The sequence below is a fragment of the Amaranthus tricolor genome, chromosome 14, assembly GCF_026212465.1.
Source record: "Amaranthus tricolor cultivar Red isolate AtriRed21 chromosome 14, ASM2621246v1, whole genome shotgun sequence".
Classification (NCBI taxonomy): Eukaryota; Viridiplantae; Streptophyta; class Magnoliopsida; order Caryophyllales; family Amaranthaceae; genus Amaranthus; species Amaranthus tricolor.
The window spans coordinates 19060727-19072902 of record NC_080060.1 but is presented as its reverse complement, the minus strand read 5'-3'; the positions used below and the strand labels follow the sequence as shown (position 1 = coordinate 19072902).

The 12176-nt window shown below is 31.7% G+C and overlaps 1 protein-coding gene across 1 annotated transcript; it reads right to left on the bottom strand.

Moving 5' to 3' along the window:
* Positions 1-6481: 6481 nt before the first annotated feature.
* LOC130799483 (zinc finger BED domain-containing protein DAYSLEEPER-like) lies at positions 6482-7651 on the bottom strand. The gene is made up of 3 exons (XM_057662593.1): positions 7414-7651; positions 7022-7196; positions 6482-6919 (listed from the first exon to the last, which is right to left on the bottom strand). Exons 1-3 carry the CDS (start codon positions 7597-7599, stop codon positions 6744-6746), a joined length of 537 nt encoding a protein of 178 aa, XP_057518576.1. The 5' UTR covers positions 7600-7651; the 3' UTR covers positions 6482-6743.
* Positions 7652-12176: the final 4525 nt, after the last annotated feature.

Here is a 12176-nt window from a genome sequence, read left to right as displayed (position 1 = left end):
AAATCGAATCAACGTGTTGTTAGTTATGGTCATGGGGTTACTAGAACCCATGTGTTTGATCTCGAGGCTGAGTTTCATAAGAGCAAGTTAGTTGATGGTTACGTCACTTCAAGTGAAGTAATGAACATTAAATCGTACTTAGTGCCTGTTGAGAAAAAAATAATGAGGTTATTTCACAACATCAAAAACAAAATGAAGAACTTGAAAAACAAAATGCAAAACTAAAATCTCAATGTCATCAAGTTCTTGCTCCATTTCAACAAGTGTTCGCTTAACTAAATCGCGTGTCTTCTTTTCTAGAGAAACTTGAGCAACATCAAAAGATAAGTAAGAATTGTGTTGTTCATCAAGAAAAAAATCTACGTTAACACATGATATTATGGGCGTAAATAACTTGTGCTTTATATGTTGAACATTTAGGTTGAGAGAAAAATGAACTTTGCATTATCTTTATGGTATGTGACTGCGATCTCTTTTTTTTATCTCTAATTTTATTTCTATTTGTTACTTTATTGTATACTCGTGAAGATGAAGATGATATTTATAATGGGTTTGATTGTACATGTTTTTATAATACAGTACCTAAACATTTTTATAATCTTAATAAGATTTTGTTGTGTTCTTTGATTTCAGGGAATTTTACAAAAGTCGATGAGATTGCTACTATTAATATGGAAGCTATATTTTTAAGCTGTAATTTTTATTTTTCTAATGGGTATTAATATATATATATTTTTGTTATTTTAAACATATATGCTATTACATTTTCAAACTATTTAGAGATATTGATGTAATTTTATTTTTGGAATGTTAACCATTAAATGAAGACATTTATTTAGCAATTTTTTATTGTGTTGAAAATTTTTCTAGACACTAAAAAGCGTTGAAATGCTCCGTGCTTTTGCGTTGAAAAAATGTATATTTTTGTAGTATATAATTAAACATACTCAGTTGTAAGACCTTAGAAGAAATTTTGGTGTGCATGCAATAAGCTGTGCACATGTACTTTAGTGTATGTTGAGTATGTTAGTGCTTAGGCTATATATTCTAGAAGTGTAGTTGAACGTTTTCTTTGATAAGGTGATGTTTGTTTCTTGGTTTGAGATGGGAGAACTCTTTTGTGATTAGTAAGATGGTTTACCAAACTTGTGTTTAGTTAAGCTAAGTATTTGGACCATTTAGATTCAAAGGGTGTTCAATGAAGAGTTAGGTCTCATTGTCTCAAAGATAAGTTTTAGCCAAAAGAGCTAAACTTTGGATATCATGGAGATTGGGTTTTCCATAACTTTGATGATATGGCATGTGATGTACATGATGGTTTTGGTTGATCAAAATAAAACTTGGGAGAAATTTATTTAAGAAACAGTGTCATTTTGATGCTAGCATAGGGGTTGGTAAAATGCTTTTAAAATTAGGAAGCTTGAACAAATCATGTGAACCAAGCAAAAACGAGTCAATATCTCCATCATTGGGTTTGGTCGGATGAGTGGTGGATTGCCAAATGAGTAGACCACCTTGCTGCTATTTTTAATCTTTATGTCTTGTTGTACAAGATGACTTCCCACTTTTCTTTGCGTGTAAGCACACTTCTTTGTGCCTTAAATGAAATTAGTCGAAGTCTGTGCTCACACTACAAGAAAAGTTATTTTTAGCAACAGAAAAAGTCGTTGCTAAAAACTTGATTTCGTTGCTAAAAATGATTTTTGCAACGAATTCCATTGTTGCGGGTACAGCCGTAGCTATAGCTTTTAGCAACGACTATGGTGGTTGCAAAAGGTATCTGTTTTTTGCAACGAGATCTATTGTTGCAAAAGAAGTATCATTGCAATTCCTTCCAACGTTTTTAGCAACAAAAAAGCTCGTTGCCAAATTTTCTGCATTTTTAGCTACAACTGTTTTCGTTGTTAAATTTCTGTTTTTCACAACAATTCAAGTTGTTGCAATATATGATAGTCAATCTTTTGCAACGACTTTACTGTAGGGAAAACAATTAAGTAAAATTTTTTATTAATGTTTTTAGCAACAACTATTACCGTTGCCAAAAATATACACATTTTTCGCAACGAATTTGTTATCTTTTGAAACAACCTACAATCTATATATAAACTAGACAATTAAAATAATAAATAATTTATAACCAACTAAACTAATATCACCGATTATCATTATATATTAATTCGTATCCCAAAATATCACACGTCCCAAATATTATCGTGTGTCAAAAATATACGTAATTCATATACATGTAACAGATAACCAATTTTCCAAAATAATTCTCCTACCATATACAAGTTTTCATGCAAAAATTTACAAGTGATAGGCACTTTGAAAAACTCCAAAAATATACAAGTGCACATATAGCTACTTCATAACCCAAAACATTGCGCATCCAAAGTGCTTGTAGCTATCACCAACTTTCTCATTGAGTACAAAAAATTTCCAACGAAGATATGTTTGCCTACACCAAATAATTTTGTTCGTAATTAAGAATCAAATGAGCCCCAATATTGAGTATTCACAATCAAACCATCCCTACACTTTTTGTTGAGACATAATAAGCAAAGCATTTAGGATGATATTCACTAACAAAAGCATTATGTGTACAGGGAAAGCATTTAGAATTTAGCATCAAATTCACAATCAAACCATCAGAATTCCAACTCAAACATAGCATGAAGCATATGCCAAAGATCAGAACCCATGGCATCAAAATCCAACATAAGCAGCAATACTTCTAATTGGACTAAAATGCCAACCAGCTAATGCCATTGTAACTAAAACCACAACACAAGCCACCAACACAAGCCATCAATAATCAATAATCAATAATATCTAAAAAAGTTGCTCCACCTCTGTTAACTACCTATATTTCTATCTATCTCATCACCATTAACTTGCTCCACCTCCTTTCGAGTGATAGTTTGCCTTGGTTGTGGATCTAAAGCTTCATTCACATGCAAGCCCACTTTAATTCTACTAACAAAGTTGCTTCTTTTCTTTCTCTTACCAAGTATGCCTACAATAATGGTCATCAATCAATAATCAATAATATATAAATAATTACAAACTAGAAACGTGAAAGTCGAGTTTTCAATAATGTACTTTCATCCATTAAGGTAATGACGCCTTCTGATGCTTGGTCATTCAAGATTGGTGTAGCAGTTTCTTCATAACCTTGAAGATCGTCTCCATGAATCAAGTTATGATCATTCAAGGTCGGTGCATCAGTTGTTGGCGATTTAGTTGCTGGCAATTCAGTTGGTGTTGCTTTGTTTATATGCGCTTCATAAGTTGTTCGTTGCCTCTCCAAATCTACAAGGGTAAAGACAATGAAAAATCAAAGTGAATTCAACATAATAAAAGTTAAATTTTTTGAATTGAAATAGAAAAAAAAATTACTTTTGCTAACTGCATGAGCAATCTCATCTGTGATGTGTGGGTTAGAGCTATTATTGAATTGATCAGCTACATTTTGCTTGCTAAACAATTATGTCCGACTAGCTTGAACACGACTCATAAGTTTTCCGGGGGCAATACTTCGACTGCATATTTTCTTTCCCCCTCCTCTCCCAACCATCTTTTATCTATTCAGATATTTTTGCAAAATTATCAAACAAAAGGTACCTTCAACAATAAACAATATATTTCAAGATAGAGCGGAAAATATAAACAATAGTAGCCGAATTGTTCATATAGATAACAAGAAAGATAATAGTGAATGTAAATATTATACAACATAACATAATGAACGAGAAGAATTAAAATCAAATTTCTTCTTCAACTTCACTCGATTCCTCAAAGACTTCAATTTCACCATCATTAATGAAATTGTCATCTTCCAATATTTGTGTAACCATTTGCACTTCATGTTCTCCTTTATAATCCATAAACATATTTGTAGCCAACGACGAACTAACTCTGAAATTGTTAGTATGTACGCAATTAGTACATTCAGCTTCAATATTAGCTTCCACCTCTACTTGTTGAAAGGCATCTACATCTATACCCTCCTTGTTAATGTGTGTGTTAATTCATGATTTGTTTTCCTTACAAGTTACAACTTATTCTAGTTCATTGATTGCACCAAACACTCACTTTGTCAATGACTCTTACTTTTTTTCATTGTGCTTCTGTTTGGTTGTAAACCCATTATTTCATTTATAATGTTTCTTTTTTATAATGAGGCCACATTTTTATAGGAAAACTTTTATTAAATCATATAATTTTCTCTACAATATCCCTTTTGACAAAGATAAACTTCAAACGTGTCTATCTCTCTTGAAAATGAAAATGTGATTCTCATTCCACCAAAGATAGATACACTCAAACTTTGCAATATTGAAAAATAAATGCCAAATCACTTTTTTTTTAATTCCAATTCGATAAATTGCACTAGTTAGTGACAAATATAATCTTAAATTTAGTATTACATAATCATTTACCAAAGAAATACCATGCTAAATCACAAAGACCACAAATATTAATAACTGATGAAACAAATTAAGTGGAGCAATAAATTCTAGTATGTACAAGTCATGGAGAATAACTTCGTTTATAAAATAAAATAGGAGTATTGTTTATTTTGTTCCATATACTGCAACTCACTCTGTTTTCATTTGTTCTTCTCATTTACTTTTTGCGTAGATACCAATGTAAACTTAAAAGTGAAAGAATTTTAATTGTAAGGTTTTAAAAATTCTAAAACGTTAATACGTAGAAAAAATATTTAGAGACGAATCTTTGAAGATCCAACATAAATATGTTTTTAATATAGTTAATGGGAAATCATGGTCAAAGTTTAACACTATAATTCGAATATTTATTTGTGTAGAACATATGAAAATGAAAGGAGCATTATTTTACTTTTCTATTTGAATTTATCACATTAATATGTTTTGAAAGTTGATAGAAGGTCGAATACTCTTTAGAAGGGGGGGGAGGGGGGGTTAATAGAGGGTATGGGCGTTTAAAATTTTTGTCTGGAAGTTCGTTTCAAGAGATTGAGTGATCTTTCAAAACTTTAAAGAATAACACACAATATGTTAACAAAGTTCGGTTCTAAACAACCTACTCCCTGCCTAAGGGTTCTCTTTCAACCCGTAGATTTCAACGTCTTTTATTAATCCGACTTTAAGACAAACTTGAAGATCTCACTATCTTCTCTCACCACGTTCTTCCCCTTGAAGAAACGTCTTACAAGTCCCTTTAATAAAAGCAAATCCCAATCTCTCAATAGAGATTACAAGTTGAACACTTTGAAAAGTATTCTAAGTTAGGCGTATTAAACTATGAAATAATCTAACTCCTTTTTTAACACTTAAGCCTATTACAAATTGTAAGAGCTAGATGAACTAAGAATTACAACTCTTTTTAATACTTAGAGAATATTAGATCTTATTACAAGAGAGAAAGAAGTGCATAGAGATGTATCCTTAATTCTGAAATGAAGCCTTGTATATATGGATGTTACGCCTCAACACATCCTTGTAGAGCAAGAAAGCTTCATCCGTTAATTTCGTTGATCTAGATATTCTGTGCCAGTCTTCAAGACCTTCAGCTTTATTTCAAACTCACGTGTACTGACAGCTAAGATAATTTCATCATTGTGTGCTGTAATTTGTTTTTAATAACCAATGTTGTGCTGCCACGTTAATACTTATACAAAATAATGAAAACTAAGCAAAACCAGATTAATCAATGTGTAAATACATGTTCAAATTAATTCCTATTTTTAGCATTAATTCAAATAGTCATTTTCTATTTTTAGCATCAATTTAAATTACCATCTTATTTATGGGAAACTCTTTAATTAGCTTAACAACATAATTTAAATTCAAATATTAACGTGTACTAATAATAACAAAACGTGTATTAGCTTGTACTATGGATATTTAATCATCCAACTATTTTAAGCACATATTTTAAATTCAAATTCAAATATTCAAATGTTAATAACAAACGTGTAATAATATATTCAAACTTAATTTCAATGTATCTTGACATATAAAAATATTTCAAATATAATTTTAATGAACCTTGACCTATTAAAATATTTCAAAGTTAATTTTAATGAACCTTGACCTACTAAAATATTTCAAATATAATTACGAAAATAACTTTATTATAAACCTAATAAGTTTCAAGACAATGAAACTAATTTCAAAACTTATAAATTTAACAATAAGATAAACTTAAGTCATTTAAGCATATTCCAATAATTCGGACTTAAACATATAACAATTATTCAATTTATATCCAATATGATTTTAGACTACTTAAACAACTAAATGGAATTACTTAATTTATTTATTTAATCAATATGTGTTTTGAATTATCATTATTTAAGAGAATTGAGTCTTATTTTTAGATATGATTCCATTTATACCCCTCTAATATACTTACAATTTTTTTTAAAGTTCAAAAGCTATTATTATCAAACTGAAATGACAAAGTCTCATATATACAATTAGACCTGGGAAAACGGTCGGTCGGTCGGGTTTTGGGTCGGATCAATTTCGGTCGGGTCATTTTCGGGTCGGGTCAGTTTCGGATCGGGTCAGTTTCAGGTCGGATCACTCCGGGTTTCGGGTCGGTTCGGATTGATCCAACGGGTTACCATAAAACATCAGAATATCCAATCGACTAATTCAACATAAAAAAAAATCATTAAAATGTCTAAAATGCATCATACTACAAAAAAAAATATCCAAATGAATCAATTTAAAAGTATAAATAAGAACATTTTAAATAGCAAATTGTTCAAACACTTCATCTTCATTTAGATTTTCTTCTTCGCCTTCATCTTCTTTTTCATCTTCATCTTCTTCATCTTCATCTTCATCTTCATCTTCTAAATCTTTGTTAGCTTCTTCATTACACATTGGTGGAAGATCAACCTCTAATCCATTTTCAAGTGGATCTATCAACATAAAACAAATTCACAAAATAAACTATAGTTTTAGTTTAACGAATTGAAGATCATATTATTTGCATTCAAAACTCAAATAATTGATAAATTTACCTTCTTTTACTTTATAACCAAATAGCCAACTACGACTAGTAATTAAAGCCTCAGCAGTATCCGGTTGAAGAGAAGCTCTATACTTAGTAAGCACTCTACCTCCTAAGCTAAAAGCTGACTCGGATGCAACAGTAGTAATTGGAATGGCTAATAAATCCCTTGCCATACGCGCAACCTGTGCATATCGAGTTTCATTTGTTTTCCACCATTGCAATACATCTAGTTCAAGATGATGATCAAGCCTAGACTCCTCAAGATAAATATCTAATTGTGACAAATTTGCACTAGTCCCTCCAGCAAAAGATGAAAATCCATATTAAAGTACTAGTAATTAGAAGGTTAAAATAATAACAATACAATTATAAAAAACTTCAAAAAAAAAAAATACTTACAGGAAGATCATCATCCACGACATGACTACTAGCTTCACGGTCATAGGGAGTATCATTCCTTACATACTCCGCAAATAAATCATAGAGTTTGTCTTTGACTTGGTTGGCTTTCCAGGACCCATTTTGAGGATCCAAGTGTTCAAAACAATATTTGATCAATTGAAATTTATAACGAGGATCCATCATGGCAGCAAAAGAAAGAACAACACTATAATTTTCCCAATATTTATCAAATTTATTTTTCATATTCATTGTCATATCTTTTAAAAAATCATCTTCACTATCAGCATATTGTATCAACAAACATTCGATTCTCCACACACTTTTAAAGTACAAGTTGGCAGTTGGATAATTTCTCCCCGAAAACTGTTTTGTTATATCATCAAAAGGTTTTAAAAGTGCAACAATTTTTTCAACCATTGACCAATCATCATGTGTAGGAATATTAGGAAGGTCTTTGTCAATTCTTTTCAGGTTTTCATAACAAGGACAATAAATCAATGCCCTTTCAAGCATCCTATAGGTAGAATTCCATCTTATAGGACAATCCAACCACAACCTTTTAGAAATACTAACACCAATACCAATTCCACACTCCCTCAACTTTGCTTTTCGTACTTCAGAACCATTTATATACTTAACCAAGGTCTTTATTGTTTTTATTTCATCTCCAATGACCTTCAAACCATCTTGAACAATTAAGTTCAAAATATGAGCACCACAACGAACATGAAAATAATCACCATAAGCAAGCAATGGATTATACACACTTAGACTATGAGCAAGCAATTTTTGCATATTATCATTGTACTTAGCATTGTCTAATGTGATAGAGAACACCTTTTGTTGAAGCTTCCATTCTTTTATAATTGCAATTAACCTCTCATGTATCATGTTGGCATTATGAGGAGGGGGGACATGACAAAAGTCAATAATCTTATTGTGTAACTTCCAATCATCATCAATATAATGTGCAGTTAATGAAAGATAACCCTCATCCACAATCGAATGCCACATATCAGTAGTTAAGCAAAAGTTTGAAGACACCCCAATGCTCATTTGTTTCTTCAACTTAAGTTTTTCATTTTTATGGACTTCTAAGCAATACTTCTTAGCGGTTTTTCGACAAATAAATTTACAATCTTCATTTAAGAAGCTATGTATAGCTCGATTTCCAGCATCTTCAGCAAATGTAAAGGAATAACCATGTCTTATAATTGCCCTAGCCACTAATTGCTTATACATGGAAGGGTCAAAATGTTTTAGATCACCCTTGTCTTTCTTACCCTTTTTTTGTTTGTTAATTTCAAAAGTAGCTCGTGCAAAGAAAGACTCACTATGACGCTTAAAATTTGTGGTTCCATTAGTAGAATGAGCAAGAATAGGACCTTGTTTGCAATATTTACAAAGAGCTCTTCTACTCATAAAGACAAAGAAACAAGTTTGTATCAAGCTGATTACTCAATGACCGACTTAGCAAAATTAAACATTAGACTAATTTATAAAAAAACATTCAGTTAAACTAATTTATAAAAAAAAACAAATTTATTCATAACTTACCCACACTTGGACATGAATTCGCACTACATGAAGAAGAGATTGAAAATCCCGGTGAAATAATTGGAGTTGAAGATGGAGTTGAGGATGAAGATGGTGAGAGTTGAGTATATCCTTGAATTATTGGAAGATTTGGCATTGAAAATGGAGATTTTGGAGGTCTTCGTTTTTGTTTTGACATGCTTATCAACAAACAAACAGCATACAACGATGAAAATCTTTAATCACCAAAATCTTACAAAATTAAACATAGATGTCAAGGTTGAAAAAATCCCATTCAATAACTTAGGTATAATGGATTATATACTCTATACAAAGACCACTGTATTTTTGTAATGCTAGTACAAGTATAAAGAATGCTGTTGGATGATCTCTATATAATCTATACAAATTACAAATACAAAGCCTACTTCACTAACAAGCTTCCATAAACTACTAAACAAAAAATAAGAAGCAGTTTCTAAAATAGCATTATTCCAGATCTTCTTCCACCTCCACCCTGTAGGTAGATATGGATTCTTCCATGTAGCACCTATAAAATAATATGAATGTAATTTTGTTGAGGAATTCAGAAAAAAAATACTATACTTTATGATGATGATGTGGTTCTTGAGGCTCAAAAATTCGATTTTGGCAACTTGTATCACAAGGGTATGGACAATCTATCCTCTGAAAATGTATCAAACTTTAAACTTTAAAACAAAAATCCCTAAAGAATCACTAATACCTACCTCCCAAGTCCCAACCCAACTGAGACAGAAGACTAATTCAAAAACTTCAAATTGTAATTGATTCAAAAACTTCCGAAATATTTGAATTCAACCCTCAATTGGCATCACAAATCAGAATCAACAAGAATCAACAACAAAAGCAAAGAATCAACAAAGAATCAAAGGAAAGGGACTAAGGGAGTGAAGAGAAAGGAGATTATCAGCAAGTAACTTACATTCGACAATGGCGGCAGCAAAATCGAGCGTGAGAACTTGAGGAAGATGAATGGCGGCAGCAAAATCGAGCGTGAGAACTTGAGGAAGATGAATGGCGGCAACAAAATCGAGCGTGAGAACTTGAGGAAGAGGAATGGCGGCAGCAGCTGCACGCTAGTAGAGAAGTAGGGTTTTTTTAGTTTTTTTAACAGAGAAGAAGATGAAATGAGACAGAGAATGAGAGAAGTAAAGATGAAAACGAATTGACCAACTTAAGTTTTTTTAACAAGCACCAACCCATCGGTTCAGACCCGACCCGGACCCGACCGACCCGTTTTTTTACGGGTTCTTCGGGTTCGGTCATTTTTCGGGTTCGGGTCAAAATTTCCGGGTTTTAACTCAATTTTTTCGGGCAGGTTTCGGATCAATTTTCGGGTCGGATCAATTTTTCCCAGGTCTATATACAATAGTCAATACTTAAGTGATGTGGTCTCATATAATTGTGGAAATATATTCTCTGATTTGGGGAAACATTTTCTGATTTAGTGGATATTTAATTACTCAAATTAGTCCAATGTATTAAGGGAATTTCTGATTACTCAAGCTTTGTATTTCCTTAATTAGTTCATAGACTTTGTATAAATTAGGGTTGTAATTATAAAGAAAAACAATACAAACTGTATTCTTTTAAAACCCTAAAATCAGCTTCCTTTAATTCTTCAATATTTAACGACATAGTCTAGATAAATCATGGTTATTTGGGAGAGTATTTTAAATTATCACTATGTGGCCTAGTTTTATAGGAGGAATTTTTTAGTGTTTTATTTTATTTTTTTTTCTTATTTTATTTATTTTATTATTATGTGTTTTTTTTGTATTGAAAAATTATTAAATATGTTTTTTTTTTTAATAATTACCTACTTGACTATGCTAAATTCAGAGAAAAAATGTACTTGGTAGCAGTGAAAAACAAAATGAGATAATTGCAATCAAATTTAATTGCATAGTATAAAATTCAAAGTAAGATGTAATTAACATGGTGCCATGCGTTATTGATGAATTTAAAGATGTATAATTGGCTATGGCCATTTTTTGGAGGTTATTAAGATTTAGGCTAATATTTTATTAGTTGCTATTGTTCTCATTTGTCATTTTAGATTGTTTTATTTGTTCTTCTCATAAAAATTCTTTTATTTATATCACAAATTATACACATAATTAGCCTTATTGATTCTCATTTTAATGTTTTTTAATGCTAACTGTCATCAGATATTTCCACTAACTACTACATTTTTATATTGTTTATGGTCTCTATATGTTTTCTATTCATTTTATTTAAACGTTGTGATTCCTATAATTTTTCCACTAACTTTTAAGATTTTTTTATATTTATAATTTTCACTTTTCTTCTATTAAATTAATTATTTAATAAAATATACTCGATTTCTATTAACGTTTCTCGTGGAACAATTTTTTTAACAAACAAGCTTTAATAAAATGGCGGCTGACTCCCTAACAAAGACAAACTTGCCTAATGGGGAGTTCAGTGTGATGCTACCTGTGTTCTGTGTCAGAAGACTGATGAAACCAGGGATCACCTTTCAACTGCTGCCGATTGATTGAGTATGTGTTCTCTCTGCAGAGCTCTTTTGATAGTACAACTCAAGTGATGAATCGTTTATCTAAGAGGAAGATTAAAGCATCTGTTTAATCTTTGCTCTGGACCGAGAAGATGTATCAAACTTGGTTACAAAGAAATCTCTGGGTTTTGGTGATCAAGGTCTTTTTGCTTAGTATGTTGGCCATAACATAGTCTTAGGTTCTGGCCAAGATCAGACAACCCACTTACTCCACCACCAATTAAAATAGGTCCGGAAAGACCAAGGTTGAATAGGAGAAAGGATCCACCTGAAAGCCCTAGGAAGCCAGGGAGATTAACAAAGCATGGAGTTGAAATGACTTGTAGCTTATGCAAGTCTAAGGGGCATAATAAGAGGGGATGTCCCTATAAAGACACCATTACTGTGCAAGAACTACCAGAGCAACCTCCAAGAAAAATGGGAAGACCTAGGAAGGATGGGCAACCTCCAAGATCATCACAATCACTATAGAAATCACAAGACATGACAACAGAGCATGGGGCTCCTACTGTCCAGGTTTCACAATCACAACAACACCTAGAAGCTACAGCACAACCCACCAGAACTGAAAGAAATGGAAGGGCAATAAAAGGTGGGGTAGGTTCTAGAGGAGGAAGAGGGGGTAAGAATAAAGATAAAG